Source organism: Abramis brama, assembly GCF_963993115.1.
Source record: "Abramis brama genome assembly, chromosome: 25".
Taxonomy (NCBI): Eukaryota; Metazoa; Chordata; class Actinopteri; order Cypriniformes; family Leuciscidae; genus Abramis; species Abramis brama.
In genome coordinates this window covers 8689002-8716768 of record NC_139987.1, presented here as the reverse complement: position 1 = coordinate 8716768, position 27767 = coordinate 8689002, and the positions used below count along the sequence as shown (strand labels likewise).

Genomic DNA, 27767 nt, shown 5'->3' with positions numbered 1-27767 from the left:
CAATTCACTGATCCAAGGTCATAAGACTGAGTGCTTTCCAAGTACTACAACCCTCGAGTGAAGTTCTTTCTCTCAACAAATATGGGCAAAAAAACGCCTCAAGTGCAGATTTTAGCGTTTACTAATAACAATATGGAGACACTGTACTGAAAGCTTCTAACTAATCTATAAATTACGTTTCTGTTGAGAAAGCGCAAGTGCAAGTCTATAATCAACACAGGTAATAGACTATGAATCTCATGTTATGCTCTGGTAGATTTCTAAAACGATTCTATGAAGATTAATTAACACTCAACATACTTTACAGGGAATTCCACCAGGTATTGGCTATTCAACTTAGCTAATAAACTGTGAACAGCTACTGTTTTAGCCAGGTCAACAAGTCACTGACAGGATTTCATGGCATGATTCGATTAAGCCAGTGGGAAACGGAGAGGATGCAGTGCTATTGAAGATAATCCGATTGTAATTCAATGGTAATGGATATCATTCAAGTGCAATGTGTTAAGCATTAGTCTGGAGGAGAGAATGTGTTAAGAAACTCACTGACTCTCATGACAGCAGAACCTTCTGCAAAAAGCGCCCAATTTGACAATTTTTTTTTTACAAAAATCAGTAAACAGCTCTTGTTTGTATTTGAGTAAGTTACCTGGATTTCCCTGGCATGATATATGATAATCAACCCAAGGAGAATGATTGTAGAAAGGCTTATCAGGCATTTTAGGGCTAAAGAATACAGTGACTCCTGGAAAAAAAGAAGAAAAAGACAAATCAGCTCATTTAGATTAGTCAGTTTAAACATACACTATGATTGCATATTGGTTAAACCTGTAAAGAATATCACAGCAACACATTACAATGTTTTTTTAATGATTATTTGACTTTGAAAATGGTATCACAACATAAGAACTAATGCATTTGACACCATTATCAAAAATAATATTATGCCGCTTTAAGACACAGCACAGGACCGTTGATTTTCCTGGGGTTTCCCTTACAGGGGAGAGACATGCTGATATAACTCATTCTGTACATTTCTTTCAGATGTAGTTAAATTGCTGTTTTTGTTCAGAGATCAACTATCTAATATTGTTTTACAATAGAATATATAAACTGAGAATATATAAATGTTGTCATTTGGCAACTATGTGCCAAATTGAATTGCAGTAATTTATATCCTCTTTGGGACTTTTATAGATGGAGGCATCAACTATATTACAATTATTTAATTATTTTAAGTATTTATAGTATATAATATAAATCCATTTAGAAATGAATAACACATTTATTCTACAGAAAGTCCATGAAGAAGGCACAATTGGCTGTAAAATTGAGGATAGGTAGCCTATATAATTTTAACTTGACTTATTACTTAAGAATTTGAGTTTCAACTTGATGGATGCTGTTGAACTACAACAGTTCCAGTAATTTGATTGGTTGAGATTCCCAACTTAGTGCTGATATTTATTATAACAGCATGAGAATATTTTAGTTTAGCTTAAATATGTAATCCATAAAAGAAACGTGAATTTAATTGGAGGAGAATAAGAGAGAATTTTATATATATAAACAGTTTTTTTTTGTAATTGGAACTAAATAGAATCCACAGGGATAGAATGCCAAAGCAAAGCAAAACGTTCTCCAGAAAACGTGACCTTGCCACAGTTCTTCATATATCCACTTTCCAAACTTGTAGTTTTCCCTCGCTCGCCCGCCAGCAGGCAGACTTAATGAATTCTGACCTAGATGATGGGGTAACCTGCAGGATTTGGGGACTATTAAGTTACGCACCTTTCCGTAGGCTCCCCACGAGAGTTCAGTTTCAATGACCATCACCACGATCCCAAACATCCCAAAGATGAGCGCGTAGTCGCTCAGTCGCTTTCTTTTCTCAAACAAGGCCCTCCTGTGCCCGAGCTTCTGTCCGATGTTCTGGTTCTTCTTTTTGCCCGATTTGCTCCCGCTGTGGCTACATCCACCCCCTCCTCCTCCACCACCTCCTCCTCCTCCTCCTCCGTCCCCCGTAGCGTAAGGCATGAGGGTGGTGGAGTTGTTCTCCGGCTTGGAGGCGAGCGTGTCGGACGCGTCCGCCGCAGAGACTGGCTGCAGTGGCTGGGACTCCGAGTCAAACTCGTGCAGGTTTCTGCGGGACGAGCTCAAGTTGCTGAGCGGCCGCATCACGCCGCCGTTGTATCTGCAGCTGCTCATGGTTATTTGGGTGTAAGAGTTACTCTCTCTGTGGCTGCTGGCCGGACTGCCCCGAATCTGCTGCCGGTTGAGCTCGCGGTGAGGAGGATGGTGGTGGTGATGATGATGATGTCTGGATGAACTACCATGACTAGAAGGCGTGAACTCGCTGTATTGAGCGCCTTGCCTGGTTGAAGATGAGACGGACGGTGTCCTTAAAGTTCCCAGCGGCGTCCCGTGCGAATGCTGGCTTTTCCTCGCATCCTCGCAGGTGGAGGAGTTGTTGCAGGTGCAGTGCCTGATGGAGCGCTCTTCCTCCCGCCCGCAGTAGTGCTGGTGCTGGTGCTGGTGCTGCTGCTGCTCTGGATAGAAATCGTTCTGCAACTGCAATGGGGTTTCCATGTCAGAGCTGCTGATTAAAGCAGAGCCCCGTTCATGCACCCTACCGAGGGGGCGTTGTGATGAGGAACGGAGGATAAAAGCTGGCGCGAGGATGGACCCACATCGGCTTCTGTAGAAGTGCGAGCGCGCTTCCGATTGGTCGAACGACCCAAAACAACTGGACTGACGTCACGCAGGAAGGTGGCAACATGCGGTTCAAATGTGCAGACCGTGGTAAGTTTTACGATATGAAAGAATATCACGCATTTCAAGGCTGACATGAAGGTTTGTTTTGAAACCTTACAAGGACTTTCAAGACGCGAAGCAATCAGAAATATGGACAAATAATTAAAATTCCTCGTCTTCATTTTGATACACCACGTATATTCTTCTTCCTCTTTCACGTGAATATATTTTTCTTGAATATCTTTGATGTGAATGTTATCCTCAACGTTCATCATATACAATACTTGTTGTTAAAAATTGTATTAATGTTTTATGATGCTATGGAATTATTAAAACATTATATGTGGAACATCGTATCTTTTGAAATGTTTAAAAGAAAAGTTCAAAATGTGCAGACATTCACAACTCACTGATCTTGGCTGTTTACTCTGAATCTTTGGAAAGATTTTGTCTTCATTTATCATAATTATTTATAGACTTATTCTTTGACTTATTATAGGAATACAATTTCAGGTTACTATAGCCTATACATTCATGTTTTATTATGAAATTCATTTTTTAGCAGAGAAAGAGGGAAGATGAATTATAAATCACTTAAGTAACTGATGGTCAAATTCATCGGCCAAAATGGAGCAACAATTTAAACATCTCTAAAGTTGTCATTTGTGGAGAAGATGCTTAAACACTATGGAGCCTGTTAGATTTGTAGGCATGCACATTTTTAATAAAAAAATAAAATAAAAAAAGTAAAGGATTCAATAACTCACTCATAATTCACAAAAGACTGCATCTGAAATCACATACTCTCTTTACTTATTTTGAATAAGTAATCTATGTGACTGCTAAAAAAATATGTTCTAAAATATATATATAGTATAAATATGTGTGCAGTATTAAAGGGGTGGTTGATTATGATTTCACTTTTTTAACTTTAAGTAGTGTGTAATGTTGCTGTTTGAGCATAAACAACATCTGCATAGTCACGACGCTCAAAGTTCAAAGCAAATGGAGATATTTTCTTTTAAAGAAATCGTTTTTTAAGGACTACAACAAACGGATGGTAGGGACTACACGACATTCCTACAGGGTTAGTGATGTCATAAAATTTACATAAACCCCGCCCCCGGGAACGCAATTTATAGAATATCATGACAGAATATGCTAATCAATGACTAGAAGATGTCACATAAGCTACATAAATCCATCAAATAACCATTCAGAAATGTTGCCTACATGTTGCCTACGTCTCTCCATTTTTGTCTGAATCCGGTTTGAACATAATGGATAAAAGTTGCCTTCCCTGTGCTGGGAGCAGCAGCTCATGTGCATTTAAAGGGACAGACACAAAAACGGTGTGTTTTTGCTCACCCTCAAAAAGTGACAATTTTAACATGCTATATATATATATAAAAATATCTGTGGGGTATTTTGAGCTAAAACTACACACTACACACTCTGGGGACATCAGAGACTTATTTTACATCTTGTGAAAATGGCATTATACCACCCCTTTAATGTAATCTGGACATACTACATTCGCCATGTTGTCATTATCATGTGACCTACCAGCATCAGTTGCATCGCTTCACTGCCTTTGGCTGCATCCGAAATGACATTGATGACCGGATGACCTACTACTTCCAGCTAAAAATCTGAAGAGTAGCCTAGCCTACGATGAACACTTTACTATCCCATGAGGCCACGGGAGATGATTTATGAATGACAGTGCAGCAAGAGTACTGACACTAGGTCACATGATAATGACAACATGGTGAATGTAGTATGTCTAGATTACATTCATACTTCACACGAATACTATATAACATACTTTTTTAGTGGCTGTGAAGTAGCCTAATTACTTATTCAAAACAAGTACCTACTCAAAATCGCTATTTCAAATGCAGCCATTCACAAATCCTCTCCTGTGGCTTCATGGGATAGTAAAGTGCCCATAGTATGCACATTTCAGAATCTCGCTAGAAGTAGTAGGTCATCCGAGTACTTTTTGCCTACGCCTTTATGAGAACTGTGAATTCTGACATTCTTCTTTTGTCACATACTGTTTTTCGCCTACTAACCTATGTAGTAGGGAAGTAAGCCTATGTGATTTCGGATGCAGCCATTCACTTGTAATGATGTTACCTTCAGAAAGTATCTGAATGAATTGTTTTAGTGAACCGATTCAAAAGATCCGATTCACTGGGATGAATAAAAATCGCCACTAGACAGTAGTAGTGACAGTACACGTGCATCTGACCACCTGGTTTACTCGCGAGACGGACATTTTAAACAGTAGGACGCCACAAATTGAGTGAAAGCAAATAAGTATATATTTCAACACTTTCCCGACAAAGCCAAACTGGTTCATTCTCAGTGATTAAACAGCGGGTTCATTTTCAATGAAATACCATGCGTCTGCTCAACAAAACGGTGTCTATATAGATCCAGTGAGAATCAGTCCGCTTATGTAAAGCCATAATTTGAATCTCAGCACTCGTGAAAGAGTCGCTGCAGTGTTACCGCAGTCACAGCACGTCACCTCGCAGCGTCAGCAGCCTCTGAGAACCGGTTGTTATTGTTGTCTCGCCTCTTGCCAACATGCATCTTTATGAAGCGAGATCACAGGACCGCTGTCAGTCAAATCACCAGCTGCTCACAGTCGGGCATCACGGAGACAGAGTTTGAACAAAAGGAAAATGACAGGATGTGCTCGGAAACGAGATCGATTTACTTGTAACAGTGCATGTTTCAACCCATGCTGTCATTCAAAGCCATGTGATGGTTCTGTGTACTGCTGCATTCTCCCATAGGAAACGAGTTTCTTGTCAGTTTAATTCAGTTATGTCTCATGTTTTAATTTATTTTTATATTTTATATAATTTTTATTTTATTCCAAACGGATGAAACAAGTACTATTTTAATTTTGGTTTATCTATTCCCTTTATTTTACTACACTACAAGTATGTATGTCAATACATTATTAAATATATAATAATAATTAAGATACAGTACAAGTGTAATGTATTAAAGTTCATGCTACTCTTTCTCGGTCGACTGTGACTACACGTGCGTACCTTCACGGCCACCGTAGTTACAGATGTTACAACCGGCTAGCGTATGATTACGCTGTCTTCATTCATTAAATTCACTAGACACACAATACAGCCTGTGAAATATCCCAAAGACTCAGAACGTGCATAGAAATGGTTCGAGTTAAACAGGGTTATCTGGTCATTACCGGTGACCGAAACCGATGCGAGGCTGTTTATTGACAAAGCAATCATTCATTAGCTCGCCGTGCTTTGTTAGAGAGAAATGCTACTCTTGTCCAAAAAATCAGCTCATTAAAGTTGATAGATAGTGAATTCGGCCAGCGACGAATGATTGTATCGATTGAATCGATTGATTTGCATGGCATTATGCGAGAACCTGGATTCAGCTGATGTTAACGCACAAGAGAGAGTGAACAATGAGGAGAAAGAAAGGACAGTCAGCATCCTCACATCATGTGGATCCCTCGGGTAGGCTGTGTTAAGTTTGACAGTATGAACTTGAGATAAGAGCCTGTTCATTCGCTTCCATAATGAATGATGATGATTTAATAATGTTTTATTTATTGTTACTGGTTAAATAAAAGAGCATTCATTTGAGTGAATGCAAATATTCATCATCGCCGTTTATTATATTTATATTGATTTATATTTATATAACATATATAAATATTGATAACATATATATATATATATATATATATATATATATATATATATATATATATATATATATATAACATAGCCTATATGATTTATATTTATATAACATATATAAATATAATAATATATACACACATATATTATGTAAACAAAGACTTTTTTATGTTAGATGCGATTCATCGATTATATATAACCTATTTTTGTGAAAAAGAGGGATGTTTTTGTAATGCTCAAAAAGTGAATAAATGGATTATAATAATTACTGCATAAATATAATTTAGTACCATAAAATCCCCTAAAAATACAAAATATGAAATAAAAAACATTATCGAACTAAAATATACGACATGCGAACAGAACCAGAGGGTTAAAAAGGAATATTTTTATACATTTTTATATTTTAATTTATTAAGACCGAGATGTTCACTCTTATGCCTTGTCCTTTCCTCATTGGGAAGCTCTCGTACACATTATAAACATCTTTGAGCAGATTACCTCTGTAGTCCGTTACCTCTCATTGGTTTCATATGAATTACATAAATTTGATTTTGAATTGGTTCATTTAAATTTTACATGTCAAGCTTTCTATAGATTTAATTATTATCCTGACTGAGGCACATACACTAAGATTTGGTTCATTTTTGTGACGTGCTCCAGAAAGGAGAAAAATCATGCCAGAATTAAACCCTGATTTTAGAACAATGTATGTGCCACTCGGCCAGGTGTGCCAAAACGCTTATTATAAACTTCAATATTTCATACAAAATAATCACAGAACGCAATAGCACAACGTGCTTCAACATAAAAAAGCCAGCACAAATAATAATAATAATAATAGTAAATAATTCAGCACAGGCAGGGATATAGAGACCAGAGGGGGGAAATCCCCCAGCAAATCGCCACCTATAGTATCACACGGCTGGAAAAGGCTCTCAGCCAATCAGATTTGAGAACCAGAAAGTTTTGTGTATATATATATATATATACAGTGAGGAAAATAAGTATTTGAACACCCTGCTATTTTGCAAGTTCTCCCACTTAGAAATCATGGAGGGGTCTGAAATTGTCATCGTAGGTGCATGTCCACTGTGAGAGACATAATCTAAAAAAAAAAAATCCAGAAATCACAATGTATGATTTTTTTTAACTATTTATTTGTATGATACAGCTGCAAATAAGTATTTGAACACTTGAGAAAATCAATGTTAATATTTGGTACAGCAGCCTTTGTTTGCAATTACAGAGGTCAAACGTTTCCTGTAGTTTTTCACCAGGTTTGCACACACTGCAGGAGGGATTTTGGCCCACTCCTCCACACAGATCTTCTCTAGATCAGTCAGGTTTCTGGGCTGTCGCTGAGAAACACGGAGTTTGAGCTCCCTCCAAAGATTCTCTATTGGGTTTAGGTCTGGAGACTGGCTAGGCCACGCCAGAACCTTGATATGCTTCGTACAGAGCCACTCCTTGGTTATCCTGGCTGTGTGCTTCGGGTCATTGTCATGTTGGAAGACCCAGCCTCGACCCATCTTCAATGCTCTAACTGAGGGAAGGAGGTTGTTCCCCAAAATCTCGCAATACATGGCCCCGGTCATCCTCTCCTTAATACAGTGCAGTCGCCCTGTCCCATGTGCAGAAAAACACCCCCAAAGCATGATGCTACCACCCCCATGCTTCACAGCAGGGATGGTGTTCTTGGGATGGTACTCATCATTCTTCTTCCTCCAAACACGTTTAGTGGAATTATGACCAAAAAGTTCTATTTTGGTCTCATCTGACCACATGACTTTCTCCCATGACTCTTCTGAATCATCCAAATGGTCATTGGCAAACTTAAGACGGGCCTTGACATGTGCTGGTTTAAGCAGGGGAACCTTCCGTGCCATGCATGATTTCAAACCATGACATCTTGGTGTATTACCAACAGTAACCTTGGAAACGGTGGTCCCAGCTCTTTTCAGGTCATCGACCAGCTCCTCCCGTGTAGTTCTGGGCTGATTTCTCACCTTTCTTAGGATCATTGAGACCCCACGAGGTGAGATCTTGCATGGAGCCCCAGTCCGAGGGAGATTGACAGTCATGTTTAGCTTCTTCCATTTTCTAATGATTGCTCCAACAGTGGACCTTTTTTCACCAAGCTGCTTGGCAATTTCCCCGTAGCCCTTTCCAGCCTTGTGGAGGTGTACAATTTTGTCTCTAGTGTCTTTGGACAGCTCTTTGGTCTTGGCCATGTTAGTAGTTGGATTCTTACTGATTGTATGGGGTGGACAGGTGTCTTTATGCAGCTAACGACCTCAAACAGGTGCATCTAATTTAGGATAATAAATGGAGTGGAGGTGGACATTTTAAAGGCAGACTAACAGGTCTTTGAGGGTCAGAATTCTAGCTGATAGATTGGTGTTCAAATACTTATTTGCAGCTGTATCATACAAATAAATAGTTAAAAAATCATACATTGTGATTTCTGGATTTTTTTTTTTAGATTATGTCTCTCACAGTGGACATGCACCTACGATGACAATTTCAGACCCCTCCATGATTTCCAAGTGGGAGAACTTGCAAAATAGCAGGGTGTTCAAATACTTATTTTCCTCACTGTGTATATATATATATTCATATATATATATATTCATATATGCAGTATACAGTATTTGCTCTGAATATTAGAGCAGTGTTGTCTTGCTAGGCCAGTAATAAGCCTCTCAAGGGCATCTGGGCATGCATTGTGATTTTGCCACAGTTAAGGAAATGCTTAATTCCAACAGAGCCAGACACTATCATTCCAGAGACTCCTGAAACCAAACGTCCATCAGGATCATCTTTCTCCACTGCTCTTTCTGACTCTGACTCAGATATCGAGATATCAGGCAGTTCCATGATGCCAGTCAGGTCAGTCATCAGCTTCAGTATTTGAGCTTGAGACATTGTAAATATGACATAATATAAAGCACCCTCTCAATGAAAAAATGTTTACTGTATGCTGCAGTAAAATCCTGCAAAGTCTTTTCTTCCCTTTTGTGACGTATATATCTGAGTGAGGCTTCTCGAACAAGAGGCTTCTCGAACAAGAATACAATGTAGGGTGGGAGTTTTGTCATTGGGGAATTGATTGGATGGTCGGATGGTTGTGGGGAGCTATTGGTCGATCTCATGTGAGTGACAGGTTGCCCCGCCAGTAAACACGTCATCAGAGAAGAGAAGAGATAGGCTAATTCTGCAAGAGGGAGAGATTACATTTCAATTAAAGATTACAAGGGCATAAGAATAAAAAAAAATTAGCATGGATAAATTATTTATAATAAATACTGAAACATTCCATACAAAATTAAGAATTGTTCATTTTGATTTCATGATGACTTTAATTGGTTAACTTAACTGTAATTTACCTTACCATATATAATGAAAACTAGATGGTTACATTTATGTTATTTAGTTAATGTTTATTGCATTATTTAAGTGTCGTGCGCGTTACCCTGATGGTGTTTTTCGTTTTTGTGAGTGACCATGTGTATCGATTATGATATATTAACATTATATCACTTAATAAAATACACAGTTATAAGTTGTAAGATATACAAGAACCAATCTGCTATCCCGTAAAACATGAAACATTGTTAGTATATTTTTTACGGTGAATTTCTTGCAAGCCCGGCGGGCAGTTTTTTTACTCTAAATTTAATGGGATATATAACAATATTTTGTAATTTATATATATATATATATATATATATATATATATATATATATATATATATATAATTTGTATAACTTAACAGGATACAGTGCATGCTTTGAACAACTTTTTTGTCTTGTTTTGTCTGGGTTTTTTTTTATATCACCTGAATAACTGATAATGTTATTGACTATTTTCATTACCAGTTATCATCAGTTTGATCAAATATTTGCAGCCCCACAATGGAATGTACAATGGAAATGGCAAAAACAGTCTGGATGTGCTTTGAACCCCCATTACTGAGATTAACTGATAATGAAAATGATTCCATAAAATAGTTGTAGCCTTCATGCTTTATACGGTATGCTTTATACTTTGATATCAAGGCAAGTAGAGCGTAAGAAAAAAGCGTCATCGTCTGAAGATGAACTATCACTGTCTGACGAGGAGGAAGTAACTGTGGTGAAGATGGAGAGAAGACCGAAGCACAACAGAACAACAAGATCTACCTCACAAGCTCCACAAACACAACAGATGGGCTCACGAATGGTAAAAACAAGCATTTTCTAGACCCAGTTTGACAATTTTGGGTGCATCCCAGCCATCGTTTGGGTTGCATGGCAATAATCATCTCATTGACGTTTTAGGTGACCAATAGCGGGCACCCCTCGCCCTTGAAGACGTCTGGGATAGCAGGTACAGATGAGCAGAGTCACTCCATCAATCTAAACTGCTCCCATGATAAAAACTCATTGATCGCTTGGATGGTTTCAGTATTGCTGAATCCAGCTGAGTCTGAGGTGAAGATGCATTTGCTGCATCGATTCGTGTGTTGCTGAGCTTTGTTGACATGCTCTCCTTTCCAGCGTCTGATTCGGTCCAGGAGAGGAGACAACAGCAGATGTGTGGCACTTCCCAGGAGAGCGACAGCTCCCGTCGCAGCAGAAAGAGGCGGGCTTCTGAGGTGAGCTCACACACAGTCATTGGATTAACGTGGGTCGTTCCCTCTCTGATCCTCTCAATACTGACAGCAAGGAGTTTTGTGCCGCTGCAAATCCACCAAGGCTAAATTGAAGAGAGTGTCCCGATCAAGGACACCAACAGTATGTCTTTCTACCTGTGACTGCCAGGTTACGGTTAGTCCCTTTTCAAGATGATGTATTAGTCTATTTGTCATTGGCGAGGGTGTGTGCGTTCGCGCTAGGCTTATGGAGCGCTGCAGGGATGACGTATTTTTGTAGGCCAGCCGAGAAGTTTGCATCACCCTGGTTCCCTCGACAAAAACCCAATAGGATTTTTCCACTGGCCTTTGAATTGTAGAAAATAAGCTCTGATATCAAAAGTTTACGATTCTTACATGTTTTGTTCATCATGGTAATCTTCACCAATTAACTTTTGAATCGTAAATACAATCATCAGAAGTAAGAAGCTAAATATAGGTTCTAATCTTAAACGTCACCATCACCAAGTTTCTAACAACTCTTTCAGTCTTTGTTTAACCCGTACTGTTCCTGTGTTGGTCAAAAATGACAAAAGTTTAAAAAAAAAATGTTTTTCATTGAAATGATTGTACTATATTTTTAATTAATATTTTGTATTTTTAGGGGATTTTATGGTAATAAATTATATTTGTGCAGTAGCTATAATCCATTTATTCACTTTTTGAGCATAGACCTGAAAATGAAATCTCCAGCTAAAAGACTGTCATAAATCTTTAATGCTTTGAAGCACAAATTTAAGTTTTTAAAGAAGACATTTGGCAGATTATTGCTGAAGTGAAAAAAGTTTTAAAAAGTGAACTTGAACAAAGTTATACAATTTTACATTTATTGTTATGAAAAATGCACAAAAATACAATTTTCAATTTGTATATGAAATATATATTTTCCAAAACATGTTTTACTCTAAAACTGAGAGAAAATCAAAGCCATAAATCTAAACAAGCTGTGTTCCAAATTTGAGGTTGATATCTGAAAAAATTTGCTTTCAGTAAAAATCTGTTTGTGCGCAGTACCAAACGTTTCCACTAGATGAAATTCGTCATTTTTGACCGTGAACAATACAAGTGTGACTATTTATTTCAGGACCTTAGCCTTTTTGAATCATGCCCATGATATTTTTGTGTGTTCACACACCAAGTGCCAAAACATTTACCAAGTTTCGTACCTTTCCAATAAAGTAAAAAATGTATGTAAAGATGAATGACCGAACAGAAAAAAATTACCGAACAGAAACATACTCCCTGAAAGTTTGAGTTAAAATAGTTTGCAAGAGTTCCATTATAAACTCGACGAGGCTGTGAAACGGACTAGTGAGCAGATGAGTTGATCTGTTTGACGTGATGATGTCTCGAAAACATCCCATTTAGACACTTGTTAGCAAGTAAAAAGAAAAAAAGACAAGTAAAAGCAGACAAGTACACAAGTAAAAGCTTTTAAAATATCACAAGGGGGTATTACCGATGTATGTAAAATAAAACATTCATTCATTCATTCATTCATTCATTCATTCATTCATTCATTCAAATTGAACCAAAAATCCGTTCATTGACTTTATGGAAACCGGAGTGCTAAAATGGGAACTCTTTTCCGGGGTTTGGCCTACAAAAAAGCATAATTCCTGCAGTATTCAGGGAAGTGGGCCACAACAGTGTCTCATGTCTCATTAGATGGATGATTCAGAGGAAGAGGGGCCTGAGCCAGGATCTAAAGATCAGGAACGTATGCTGAGAAAACTCCAGAGGAAGTTCCCTCATCTGAACAAGAATGTGAGTCATCACTTACAGAAGAAGCTGGCCATTTTGGTATGTACACCAGATAATTGTTTGAGCTTGAGGGCTAAAGTTGAAGTGTGCGACTTCCCACAGGAACTCAGGGATGTGCTTCAGGAACACAGCTGGCTTATTGAGGATGCCTTGGAAACACTACGAATGTTCTCTGATCTTGGTGAGGTTTGATAGGATAATTATTGTGCATAGCTTTAAAATGGCAATTGACATTATAGTATTATAGTATTTCAAAAGCAGTTTGACAGTAGTAACACAGTTCTCATGAAACGATAGCCAATGGACACTTTACTATCCAATGAGGCCACTGTAGAGGAGTCTTCATGGTTATAAATAGCAGAGAATGGCGTTACAACTGACATCGTAGATCACAACAATGATGACATGGTGGAATAGTATGTTTGCATAAAACAACAGCATAAATCAAAACTGCCATACGTTACTGAATGAAATGTCGACCCAGGAAGAGCTATAGGACTGTGAAGCTTTGGGGGGGTTGATGTACTCGATCTACTCCATCTGTGTTTAGATCATTGTTCTGAATCCCATCTGGATGTAGTCTTTGACAAAAACACGATTTTCTCAGCTTCTTGCTCCAAAATGTTTCTTTTTTTATGAAACTTACCCACATTCAAGTGTTGATAAAAAAGAATTCATGAAGCTAGAATAATATATATATATATATATATATATATATATATATATACTGTATATAAAATATATTTTTTGATATATTGCATGTACAGTTATTCATACAACAGAATATTCTGGGGGCCATGAAACCTTTGAGAAAATGATTAAAAATTGCTGGAGATGGCCTAAACTTTTTTCAAAAACCCTGGCGGGGAAAAAGTTACTATAAACAATTACAGAAACAGATGATTGGGTTTGAGGACTGTAATTTTGGTGCCCCAAATTGCTGGTATGATGGAAAAACCGAGCATCTTTTTTGCAAATTTTACACAGGTAAAGTGTATATTTTTTAGTTTGTGCCTCTAGTGACACCAAATGGAATTGCAATATATACATATTTATTAAATACATTTATTGATTAAATATGTTTATTTTTGAATTATTTCTGAACTATTAAATTCAATGTTGATTTATTTATTTTACAGTCTGTTTCTGGCTCTTATTCCTCTTCCTAAACAACGGCTATAACTGGCCTTGAATGGTCTCAAACTGTGTACTGACATCTATTATGGCAGTAGCATCACAGAAAAAAACTATTTCATTAAAAATGAAAGATTTTACCTAAAATGTCAACTCATGGCTGTGTTTTTTTCCATCCAGAAAAAGATTCTCATGTAAAATTTTAAGTCTCAGCTGGACTGATGTTTTTAATAGCATACATTTAACTGCTAGTTGCTTTGCAATTACAATTCTAATTGAATTTAAACATGATAGCATATGAGAACAAAGATTCAACATAAGTGTCATAATTGCCCTAAAGCTTACATTCTTTCTGTACGTTTAGTGGTTGAGTCTGAGGATGATGCCTCTCAAGTATCCACTGCTGCCAAACGCACCAGACGGGTCACAAATACCCGCCAACAAGCTCAGGTTCCCCAACTTCCCAGCCCACCCCAACCGAAACCACGCAGACCTCTTGACGGGACCAAAACACCTCAGAGGAGTGCAAAGCAGTCGGTAGTCACAAAAAACGTATATGTGAGCTCGTCTGAGGAGTGCAGTGACTCTGAGGCCTCTGTGGTGAATGTATTACTGGACTCTGACTCTGACCAATCAGATGAGACTCTATCCAAACTCAAATCAGAGATCCTCAGCTTCTTTCAGACCGCGTCTGCGGATGAGCTCACACTCATTGCAGGATGCTCTTTGAAGAAGGCTCAGAAAATCACCGAGCTGAGACCCTTTAAAAGGTGGAAAGACCTGGTGAGAGAACTGTGCATTTTACTTTGTTCATAACTGCCAGAACATTTAGGTCATGATCAAAGAGCAACACTTTTGCATATCTCTTTCTCAGGATGATGCCATGCACAGAGGAAATGGTCTTTCCATTGAGCTGCTGGCAGGATGTCGGGAGGTTCTGAAGGAAAGAGAAGTTGTTAAAGGTCTCATGAGCAAGTGCGAGGAGATATCGGTAAAACTGATCCAAGACGTGACCCAAATGATGAACAATGGCCCGGGCTCTATGAGCCAGCCCCAGATCCTCACTAGCACGTAAGATTTAACATCATAGGTTGTGGAAGAATTTCATTGCCGAGTGATTGATTCTTTTAATATTTCTCTGAGTTCAATATTTTTTATGTTTTTGTCTAGATTCCAGTTGAAACCGTACCAGCTGATTGGACTGAACTGGCTGGCTTTACTACATCAGAACAAACTTAGTGGAATCCTGGCAGATGAGATGGTAATGGAATAATAGTCCTTTTATAAATGTTTAGTGATGTTATGAATATGATCTCAATGTTTATTACATGGCAAGGACTGCACATTTAATCACTAGGATGCACTTTCTTAATTTAGGGTTTGGGGAAGACCATCCAGGCCATCTCGTTCCTGGCATACCTCTATCAGGAGGGGAACCATGGGCCTCATCTGATCACCGTTCCTGCTTCTACACTTGGTGAACAGATTTTAAATATCTAAATAACCATCAGCATAAAACATCCAACCATCTGAATCATCTTAATTTGTTGTTACTTTTACAGATAATTGGGTTCGGGAACTGAAACTTTGGTGCCCCAGTTTCAAAGTGCTTGTATATTATGGTAAAACCAAGAATCTTTTTGCAGATTTTTTACACATGAATTTCTTTTCCTAAACAGCTCTTCACTAAATGCACAAAATGCATTTTGTAATTATATAAATAAATAAATAAATAATAGGTTGTAAAAATAAATAAACCCCCAACAGGTTGATGAGGTATCATCCTGAAGGGGGTTTATTCTGAGATAACAACCGGCTCGATGTACATTATCCAGCTTATTACACGGCTACTTAACCACATAAGTAAATAATTAGACACAAAATATTGATCTGAGTTGAAATATTTTATTATGTCTTTAAAGGCAAAGCTTCCGAGGAGAGAGCACTTGCTAGTGCGGCATGTTCAAACTAGACGGACATTTAAGAGATACGGTATACAGTCATACCACTTATTACACAGCATTTCGCCACATAAATACTTGAGATATTAATTTCAGATTAAACTTTTTTTTAAATCGTACCTGTTTGTCTCTTATTATCCAACAGTTTACAAAACAATAGTCACAAAATGGCTGCCGCTGGATGGCGTGATTGACCAATCAGAATCAAGTATTCCACAGAGCTGTGTAATAAATATATATATTATACTACGGCAGGGCTGTTGAAGGCTTGAATCTGATCGGCTAAAGTAGTTCCAGGCAGGTCTTGACCGCATTACAGATCCATATCACTTCGCCAAATGATTTCAGCTATTTCAAAGGTCCTTACAGACTACAACAACAAAAGAACCAAAACCCACAACGACAATGACCAAGCAAATAAATATAGTAGACAATAGGATAAATACAACACATAATGTCCATGTTTTTTGCCACCAAATTACATTATATTATGTACGAAAAGCACGTAGGCTACTCTTTCTCCCGCTCTCCCACTCAAACGCACAAACATAGGCCTACAGTACGGACACACACTCACACAGAAACGATTTTATCAGTAAAATAGATTAAAAACTTAAAAGCTAAATGGCATTTCTCACTAGCGAAGTAATAAAGGCGCTGTTCTTGGAGCAGATAAACTTACAGTTTCGCTATTAGTAGAGAGACGCCGCTGCCAAACACTGTTGAGAGACGCACCAGACTGAGGTTATCGCATATGCTTAATCTCTCTCTCTCTCTCTCTCTCTCTCTCTCTCTCTCTCTCTCTCTCTCTAGCCTGCATTACTAGCTCTAAAATTACGTTTTGGAATTAGCAACGGAGGCTTGGGATTAGATGCATAAGAAATTAGTCCCACATACAAGAGTGTTTTCAGGACAAAAGCTTGACAAATGTCTTGAAATACATCATCTGAACAATGTTTTGAGGTGTGGTAACTGTAGTATAAGGGGAATAATTGACTCTGCATCACCACCTCGGGTGTGCATTATTTTTCTAATAATTCAACGGCCCATCATCAATTATTTCTTAATTTTTAGCATGAATAAATGACACACTTAACTTTTAATGTAAAATTTCAAAGAAAATGTTGGTGTCAATCTAACTTTTATTTCGGTAGGGTCTGCTGAGGATCGCAAGTATATGCGCTACGAGATTCTGAATCAAATAGTGGATTACAACATCATTGTCTCCACGTGAGTATCGAAGTTCAAGCTCTCAAGCTTGCCCTGAACCCTTGAAGAAAGAGTCGAGGCGTCATATCCTTCATAGACCACCTGCATGCAAATCCGAGAAGGGTACCAAGCATGAGGCTTCTGGGGAAATGTGTATCTTTTGAACTTTGTTACACACACAGAACCACAAACCGTGAAGCTAGCATAGAAAAAAGAACCCTTGTTAAAGACATAATAATGATGAAATACTCAGCGTTTGAGTGAACGTGAAAAGGTCCAAGTAAAATGACCCTGTCCCATTCATTATTTATGGTAATGAAACATGGCTGTGCCTCATGTCCTGCCCCTTAATACCTCAGCTCATTAAATGGCCTCTTGTGCACAGTTACAACCTGGCTATTGGAAATAACAGTGACCGCAGCCTGTTCTGCAAGCTCAAGCTGGAGTATGCCGTGTTCGACGAAGGCCACTTGCTGAAGAACATGAACTCGCTGCGCTACCGACACCTCATGGCCATCAACGTAAGATCCCTATAAGTTGCATGTATAGCTGTCATCCATAGCAACGTGTCAGTGGTCATTAACAATAAATGCCTTGAGCTCTATTACAGCCACACGTCTGTTTTTGTAAAAGCAGGACTGTGTGCGGCCCAGATGGGGTTAAACTGCCTTTGCCCCCTCAGGCACTCAGGTTTCTCCTCCATTTGTGTCCCTCCAGGCCAAAAATCGACTGCTGCTCACTGGAACCCCACTGCAAAACAACCTACTCGAGCTCATGTCCCTGCTCAACTTCATCATGCCCAGCATGTTCTCCAGCAGCACTTCACAGATCTCCAAGATGTTCTCCATGGTAGAACTTGCACACACCTAAATGTCCATCAACCTTATTTCTCAAAGTAAGAGCGGGCGTGGTTGCTAAAGCAATCTTCCCTCTTTAGGGGATGCACCTTTATTAAAATTCTTGCTGATATTTATTTACAATTATGGCCAATTTAAAGTTTAATCCAATTTTGTTTTTAATACAAAAACTATTGTATCATTTTAACTTTATAATGTGAAAAAAATTATATTAATTTTACTAAAGATTAACAATTAAATGTAAAAAGCGGAAATTAGCATGCAGAGTGAAATATGCAATATCTGCCAGTTTAAATTCAACATCGACCAATACAGATCAATTTAAAATCTCTAATATCTGCTGATAACCAATATTGCACTGATTTTTTTTTTTTTTGTGCTTCAGAAGATTTTTTTTTTTTTTCTTCTTTCTAAAAGTTTAGCACAAGGGCTTACTTGAGTTTGTGGTCTCACTTTAATCAATCAACCACCTAACAATTTCTTAAAAATCAACCAGCATACCTTAGCAACACCCGAGCAGCCACCTAGCCATTCTCCAGAGAAAGCACCCAGAACACCCTAGCAACACCCTTGCAGCCACCTAGCCATGAGAAAAGCACCCAGAACACCCTAGCAACACCCTAGCAGCGACCCAGCCATTCTCTAGAGAAAGCACCCAGAACACCCTAACAACACCCTAGCAGCGACCCAGCCATTCTCTAGAGACAGCACCCAGAACACCCTAGCAACACCCTAGCAGCGACCCAGCCATTCTCTAGAGACAGCACCCAGAACACCCTAGCAACACCCTAGCAGCGACCCAGCCATTCTCTAGAGAAAGCACCCAGAACACCCTAGCAACACCCTAGCAGCGACCCAGCCATTCTCTAGAGAAAGCACCCAGAACACCCTAGCAACACCCTAGCAGCTACCCAGCCATTCTCTAGAGAAAGCACCCAGAACACCCTAGCAGCCACCCAGCCATTCTCTATAGAAAGCACACAGAACACCCTAGCAACCACCTCGCCATGTCCTAGAAAGCACACAGAACACCCTAGCAACCACCTTGCCATGTCCTAGAAAGCACACAGAACACATTAGCAACACCTTAGCAGCGACCTCGCCATGACCTAGAAAGCATCCAGAACACTTTAGTGATGCCCTAGCAACCACTTTGCCATGCCCTAGAGACACCCTAGCATCAAGACCAGCACCAATTGTCTTCAGTAAATGTAAAAATGCAGTTCCAGATATTTCTTTAATCTGTCTCCACCAGAAATCTTCAGAGGAGCAGAGCAGTTTTGAGAGGGACAGGATTACCCAGGCCAAGCTCATCATGAAACCTTTCATCCTCAGACGTGTGAAGAGCGAGGTGCATCAGCATGCATAGTCCATAAGCATTTTGCATAATGCATGTGCTCTCAGAATGCATGCCAATGTGGAAATCTGTTGGACAACATCACAAATGCATTATTCAGTCTCACAAGCAGATGAGGCACTTTGCTTGTCATGTCGACCCTCTGTGACTCTAGGGCACTCGAGTGGTTCACTGACAGATGATGATGTGCCCGACAGGTCCTGAAGCAGTTGCCTGCCAAAGAGGAGCAGGTTGAATTTTGTGCCATGTCTGAGAGGCAGCAGGAACTCTACAACGCTCTTTTCCACAAACTGAAGCGCTCCAGTAATAGAGAAAGTATGTATTTGAGGGAGATGGTGTTGTAAAATGTACTGGCTTCAGCATGCAGTATGTGAACCATAGTTTATTAACAATGTCTTTCTGCAGAACGTGAGCTGACCAATGTGATGATGCAGCTGAGAAAGATGTCCAACCATCCGCTCCTTCATCGGCAGTATTACACCACAGAAAAACTCAAAGCCATGAGCAAACTCATGCTCAAGGTCAGAGATATTTTCATATTAAGTTTTACATGTTGATCAAGCCCATGTTAGGTTCAGATCTTATCAGGTTCAGACGGAATCGGTGGAATTCTTACATTTTCTGGCTGATTTTAAGTAAACTGAACTCACTATGGAAAGTCACTATCGTTTCCATCTTATTCTATCCAAGAACCAGGCACGTGCACACATAGACATGAAAGGGGGCTTGAGCACCTGCCCTTTTTATTCCTGGAGAGAAAGTGCCCTTTTTTTCTGGGGTGCTTTTTTTTTTATTTTCGAAAAATAATATATGTTTCTGTTTGCGCACAGCTTCCCTCTCAAACAAATATATTTATTGAAGAATAGTATCAGGTCAGAAATTCTGAAGCGCTCCCTCTCCCTCTCCCCCGATTGTTAAACCCGATTGTATTGCTTCCGCTAAAGAAAATAGTACGCTCCGTCTCTACGGTTAGAATCCTGTGAGTCCATAGCAACGCTCTGTTTTTCATGGCAACCGCATTCTACATTGGAATTCAACCAAGCCATGTAATAAAATAAGTTAATAAAATAAGCTTAAATCACCACCAGGTGATATGCTTTAGTTATTTTGTTTATCCTATTTACCTGCATTGCCCTGTCAATTAGATGCAAATGTGCGCATTTTAACTAGTTGACGCCTAAATGGCATACAGAACGTCCCCAGTAATGACTTACATCAAGAGTCTTTCCCCCTGAAATTTAGAAATCTAAACTGGTGAATTTAGAAGAAATCTACAGATGCAAACAGATGGAGGATACACTCTAAAAATGTAGTAAATCTGAGTAACTGCATCTGGTACATTAATAAATAAAGTAGAAATAGAAATAAGTTAACATTAAACATTAAAAATAACTATTTTTATAAATTAACTTTTTATTTATGAGTAATTAAACTTTTTTTATTTCCTCTATACCTTTATAAAATAGTATTCCATACAACCACAAATACATACATGACATTGGCTTTTATTGTTTCTCAATTATTTTGGTAAGTTTAATTTTAAAGTGTTATGTATTCTGATAACACCAAAATAATTAAAACGATGTAGTGCCTTGTGCAAAAATAAACAAATTATTAGTAAAACACGCCCCTCTGCTTGATGATATGAAGAGTTCAGATGAAAAAGCCTCTAAGTGCCATCTGAAATTTCCTTCTATAATGATCATTTTTATCAAGCTTGTATGTTTATGTTCACTTATTTCACATTACTGGCAATGAAAATTACCTATTAATTGTCATTTAAGTTAAATTACTGAACTTAAATATACGAGCTTGAAAAAAAATGCTCATTTTAGAAGAAAATTTCAGATGGCACTTAGAGGCTTTTGCATCTGAACTCTTCATATATACTTGAAACTATAGAAAATGTTATCAAAACATGCACATTGTGGAATGGTTTCCTTTGCTGCTCTATAAACCTAGTGAATACTAAGGAGACCATGGTTTCTGTGTGAACTGATTATTTTGTAGACATCTTTTGAAAATGAAACAATTGCGTGAGTTTGAGGAAGATAGCCTAAAATTAATTAACTTTTTTAACTAATTTTTTAAAAAGGAAGTCAGAGTTGCGTTAATATATATACTTTTTTGTTTAAAAAAAGAAAAAAATATGCAATTATGAGAAGTGCCCTTTATTTCACTTGAGCCCCTGCCCCTCAAAATGTCTGTGCACGTCCCTGCCAAGGACCATCCATTTATTAGGATTATTTATGAATATGAATAATGTTTATATTATAAAACAATTATTGGTAACACTGGTGACGTAGTTACACATTACTACATGTACTTACTATAGTAATAACAGTAAATTATGCATAATTACAAGTAACTAACCCTGACCCTAACCCTAACCCTAACCGTAACTACAACTCTGTAGTACATGTAGTTAATTAATATTACTCAGTACCTACTAGAGGTAGTACAATGCAACTACATCACCTTAAAATAAAGTGTAAGCAATTATTGAACAACAATATAAAATATAATATTTTGTATAAATAGTTTTTAATTTTTATTTTTATTGATAAAGAATGATTATTATTAAGCTGCTGAGGAAAGTATGCCTTTAATACATTTCAGAGCAATGGTTGTCAGTGGTTGAAAAATAAATAAATATTTTTTTTTATGATTATACAACAACAAAAATAATTACTGAACAACAATAAAAATATAATATTTTATTTTATGTACTATGTATTATTAATATTATTATTATTGGCCACAAACAGCTCTGTTAATAAATTAATAAATTAATTATATCAATTCTTTAATTCTCATTATTAACAACAATAATAAAATATTCTTGAAAATTTGATATTTTTTTATTGTTGTGTAATGATGATTTAGTTAATTTGTTTTAAGCAATTTTAAAAAATTGGTTCTGCATTTTGGTCGTACACAAACCAAAAAATATTTGTATTAGTATAGGTCATAAAACAGAAATATTGGCCAGTCTTAACTCAGTGTTTCATAAAGAACCGCAGCAGGGAATGAGCACAATTAGGGCAGATATTTATTGCGATTGCGGTTTTTAGGTTGCCATCTATAACTGTATTCAACATATTGTATTGTTACGTGTGTATCTTATCTGAAGAGTCTGTGTGCTTCACCTTTAATTGGCTGAAACATTCCAGGAGCCGAGTCACCGTGACGCAGATCCCGCTCTCATCAAAGAGGACATGGAGGTGCTCTCAGACTTTGAGTTACACCGCCTCTCTCAGCAGTATTCTGCACTGCAGGAATACCAACTCGACACAGAAACACTGCTGGACTCGGGGAAGCTCAGCCTCCTCGCACAGCTGCTGAACTCCCAGAAGGAGAAGGTTGGGGGAAAACAGATTCCTGTTCCGCAGACCAAATTACATTTTCAATAACCCTTCAGAGTATAATGAAAGTTATTTACCTGTGCAGAGAAATGCACTTCCAAATTACACCATACTGCATACTGTCAACTATAGAAGCAAGAATATACTTGGTTTTAAGTAAAGCTCACAGTAGACATCATCATATTCCCAAACCCGTATGACTTTCTTTCGTCTGTGGAACACAAAAGGAGACATTTAGCAGAATGTTCATGCTGCTCTTTTCCATACAATGAATTTCGTCCTCTCTCTTTCCCCCAGGGTGATCGAGTGGTGCTGTTTAGCCAGTTCACAATGATGCTTGACATTTTGGAGGTGTTCCTGAGACACCATAAGCACAGATACATCCGGCTGGACGGTTCAACACCCATGAGTGACAGGTAAACACACTTAAATGTCCAATGTTGCTCAGTATAGGAGTCGTGAGAATCCACCCTTCCTCCCTCCAAATCATCATCATGAATGTCCTTCTGGCATCGGCTCAAGTCCAGACTCGTGACAGCGGTGATGTTGGCAGTGTGTGATGAGGTGGACCTGATGTTTATTGTGTCTTGTCACAGCTGTCGTAAATCTAGGATGGTGTCTCCTTCACTGACACTCAGGTTCTCCATCCGTGTCCTTGAAGACTCTGTCTGTCTTCATTTCATGGTTTTGTTGTGTGAAAATTATGTTTGAGCCATCTTGTTTTGTGCTCTACCTGTGCTGTTATTGTTTTGGCAGGTGTGGATGAGTTTTTGTTTTGGGTTTTGTTTGATAATTTGACCTTTGGACAGTCTGATGTTAGAATATTATAACCCATTTAATGGAAAAATGGGCATTATAAAAAATGTATACTACTACTGATAATTATTCTAAGATTTTTATTCTAATATTTTATTCATTTATTGTGAAATTTGTTTTATTGTTTTTGAAAGAAGTCTCTTGTGTTCACAGAGGAGGCATTTATTTGAAAAAATATAGTAAAAACAGTGATATTCAAAAAATATTATTACCATTTTAAATAACTATTTTCTGTTTTAATATATTGTAAAATGTAATTTATTCCTGAGATAAAAGCTGAAATTTCAGCATCATTACTCCAGTCTTCAGTGTCACATGATAATTCCAATATCATGATTTGGTGCTCAAGAAACATTTATTATTATTATCAGTGTTGAAAACAGTACTGCTTTTTTTTATTATTAATTGAAAATTCAAAAGAACAGCATTTATTTGAAATAGAAATATTTTGTAACATTATAAATGTTTTTACTATCACTTTTGATCAATTTAAAGCATATTTGTTTAATAAATGTATTAATTTCTTACAAAACAATATCTTATTAACTTTTGAATGGTATTGGTACGTGTTCATCAAGAGATTGTGCTCTTTAAGGGTTAACTGTTTTTCAAAACCTACTGCTACCCATTTAAGTTAGTAGATGTTGAACTAATTCTTATTCATGTTGTTGACATGTTGAGGAAATTATGTTTTCTGCACTCCGAAAGCAGATCCACTTTGCATGCACTTCCAAAGGATGAGGACTCAGGTTTTACAGTATTGATTCGAGTCTACGCCATCATTACTGTTGCACTGTGTATACAAGTGCTGATTAAGCCTCCAGAGCTGAAATTTAAATATGGTAATTGGCGTTTTGTTTCCGACAGGCGCTGTAAGAGGGAGGCCAATCACCCTGTTGATGGTCCTGGTACACGGTCCAGTCTGTCTGACCAATCAGAGCAGAGTAGACCAATCACGACAGACTGGGTCATCTGACCAATCAGAGCAGAGCAGACAAATCACAACAAACTGGACCATCTGACTAATCAGAGCAGAGTAGACCAATCACAACAGACTGGGTCATCTGACCAATCAGAGCAGAGTAGACCAATAACAACAGACTGGGTCACCTGACCAATCAGAGCAGAGCAGACCAATCACGACAGACTGGGTCATCTGACCAATCAGAGCAGAGTAGACCAATAACAACAGACTGGGTCATCTGACCAATCAGAGCAGAGTAGACCAATAACAACAGACTGGGTCACCTGACCAATCAGAGCAGAGCAGACCAATCACGACAGACTGGGTCATCTGACCAATCAGAGCAGAGTAGACCAATAACAACAGACTGGGTCATCTGACCAATCAGAGCAGAGTAGACCAATAACAACAGACTGGGTCACCTGACCAATCAGAGCAGAGCAGACCAATCACGACAGACTGGGTCATCTGACCAATCAGAGCAGAGTAGACCAATAACAACAGACTGGGTCATCTGACCAATCAGAGCAGAGTAGACCAATAACAACAGACTGGGTCACCTGACCAATCAGAGCAGAGCAGACCAATCACGACAGACTGGGTCATCTGACCAATCAGAGCAGAGTAGACCAATAACAACAGACTGGGTCATCTGACCAATCAGAGCAGAGTAGACCAATAACAACAGACTGGGTCACCTGACCAATCAGAGCAGAGCAGACCAATCACAACAGACTGGGTCATCTGACCAATCAGAGCAGAGCAGGCTCTCGGAAGGGAGGGGTTTAGAGAGACAAATCCTTTATCGAACCATTTCAGACACTGTGATAAAATATGCTGCAATGTATATTATGACAAAATTAAAGTTTTTCGGACCAGGGATGCATGTAAACCTGTTATAGGAGACCTCCAAAACTAAATTAAGAACATTTAAAACAGCATAACAGGGGCACTTTAAAATATACCAGATATGAATATAACATGAATATAACAAATATCAGCTGATAACCTGTATGGTACCAATATATTGTGCATATAATGTATGGTAGATGTCCACCTTAATTGAATTATTGTGATAAGGATGTAAAGGGGAAGTATTAACAAAATGTGTGACCAACCACACGTATTCTGTTTTATTCATATAGATCACTGTCCTGTTCCTCCACCATTGTTTTGTTGGCCAAAGCACTTAAGCCCATTATCCATAGGAACCATTGCTACTGTTAGCGTACTCTAAATCACTTTTTCACTTGTAAATCACAGAGCCTTTTTCTAAATGCCAATTAAGTAAATGGACAGTAACTGTAAATCTGACTGGGCTTTTACAGAATTGGGCTGATTGACCAGTTCAACACAGACCAGGACATATTTGTGTTCCTGCTGTCCACCAGAGCCGGAGGGCTGGGCATTAACCTGACCTCTGCCAATGTGGTCATCCTTCACGATATCGACTGCAACCCTTACAATGACAAACAGGCAGAGGGCCGCTGCCACCGGGTGGGACAAACCAAGTAAGAGACATAGAACATGTGTGTCTTTGCTGTTGTTTCACTGGTGTTTTGTCCTCATGCTTTTATATCTGAGTGCATGTGTCCCGTTAAAGGACGGTGAAGGTGATCAAGCTGATAAGTAAGGACTCCATAGAGGACGCCATGCTTCGGATTGGAGAAAGAAAACTCAAACTAGAGCAGCACATGACCGCAACTGCAACTGAGGAGGGTGAGAATACGTCAATGAAACTCGCAGGGATTTTCACCTGTGTTTTGTTGTAAAATGAATACGTATATGTTTGGTTCTTCCAGATGAAGAGGACACGTTACCTGATGATATGACCTCGCTGCTCAAAGCTTCTCTTGGACTCTGAAATCTGGCTCAGACACCAAACGTACTGTAATATCGTGACACTTGACTGAATCTGAAAGAAAAGAAGTACTGTAGCACATTTAAGTTTTGCATTTTCCTACTACACAACTGAAAAAATGTGAGGTTCAAATGAGCAGATGTTTACTTTTCTACTGTACTTGGCAAAAATACTGTAATGTTGTTGTGTTTGTTTGATTTTTTTGTGTTTGTGGAGTCAAAACAAGAAAGAAAGTTGTTGAAAGAATTTTTGTTTTGCAAATAAATTGTTTATTTGCTATTTCCGGAGTTAGTCTTGATTTTGTGGTTTCGGTCTCAACTTTGCATCTCAGATAAGGTCACAGTCAATTTCCAGGTGATAATTACCTCAATCACTGATTGGAACGGTATCTTCACCTGTACAGAACATTTCATGAGAATCAACTGAATTCCATGGGCCTGATTTAGCTACTGTATAGTGTGACTCACTGCCTAAAATATATGCTTCAATAAATGAAGCATTTTCTCTAATTTTTTTTATTTAATTTTTTTAATGGACAACATTGTCATCGTCTTGGACTAACAGTCAAATCCAAACACTGATTCGTGAAAAAAAGTTACTCATAGTAATTCACCTAGGCTATACTCTCAAAAGTAAAGGTGCTTTATTAGTATTTATGGTTCCATAAACAATCTTTAACATCAATGGAACTTTTCCATCACACAAAAAGTTCTTTATATTAAAGGAAATATTCTTCACACTCAGAAAAAAAAAATACATTTACTGAAAAGCTCTTTGGGGAAATGATTATTCTATCTATGGCATTGCTGCAAAAACCTTTTGAAGATATTTTTAGGTGCAGACACAAAATGTGTTTTTACACCCATTATGAGTCAATCAGCATAAAAAAAAAATCTTTAAAAAGATTCAGAAAAGCACAATTGCTAATAGTTAAATAAAAACGCTGTAAATCATACCACAGCATGTGTGACGCTGTAAAAAAAATATGCAGGTCTCTGAAAAAACGCATGTATCAAAAATCAGTGCTGCTAAAGCTACATTAATCTAAATGTTAAACTGCACATTTTAATTATTTAATTCACGGTGAATTCAGTGAAAACCCGAACATATAAATATATTAATTTGCACAGCATTAACAAAATCAGAGAAAGACTTAATAATTACATATTAAATCAAGATATAGCCAGTCTTAGCAAAAATACAATAAAAATAATTAAAATAACATAAAACTTAGAATGGTTTTATCAGAAATTACAAGTTATTATTACGTTATTATGAATTTGTGCTAAAGAGTTTCTCTCTGACGAAAGTGCGTGGACGAATCACAAAGTGTCTTCTGCGC

The 27767-nt window shown here is 38.0% G+C and overlaps 2 protein-coding genes across 4 annotated transcripts in view; one reads left to right on the top strand and one right to left on the bottom strand.

Annotated features, from left to right (window-relative positions):
* kcnn2 (potassium calcium-activated channel subfamily N member 2) overlaps nt 1-2730 on the bottom strand; it is a 37811-nt gene extending 35081 nt beyond the window's left edge. Inside the window, exons 1-2 of one of the 2 annotated variants that reach the window (XM_084104620.1) lie at nt 1792-2730; nt 650-745 (exon numbers count right to left, since the gene is read on the bottom strand). In XM_084104620.1, coding sequence (XP_083960746.1) covers nt 650-745; nt 1792-2589 — 894 coding nt within the window. In that variant the 5' untranslated portion in view covers nt 2590-2730. The remainder of the gene's footprint in view (nt 1-649; nt 746-1791) is intronic. The other variant, XM_084104621.1, reaches the window with a different exon arrangement.
* Nucleotides 2652-26703, top strand: smarcad1b (SNF2 related chromatin remodeling ATPase with DExD box 1b). Of its 2 annotated transcripts, none has more exons than XM_084104619.1 (23): nt 2652-2802; nt 9230-9353; nt 10524-10686; nt 10785-10833; nt 11004-11101; nt 12806-12904; nt 13004-13082; nt 14400-14818; nt 14910-15106; nt 15206-15296; nt 15413-15512; nt 15598-15657; nt 17151-17226; nt 17591-17726; nt 17923-18054; nt 19318-19413; nt 19617-19734; nt 19825-19940; nt 22593-22781; nt 23082-23200; nt 25893-26075; nt 26168-26283; nt 26367-26703. In XM_084104619.1, the coding sequence occupies exons 1-23, from the start codon at nt 2778-2780 to the stop codon at nt 26426-26428; spliced, it is 2847 nt and encodes a 948-aa protein (XP_083960745.1). In that variant the 5' UTR covers nt 2652-2777; the 3' UTR covers nt 26429-26703. The 2 variants fall into 2 exon arrangements, with proteins under 2 accessions (XP_083960745.1, XP_083960744.1); XM_084104618.1 differs by lacking the exon at nt 2652-2802 and adding an exon at nt 5839-6275.
* Nucleotides 26704-27767: the final 1064 nt, after the last annotated feature.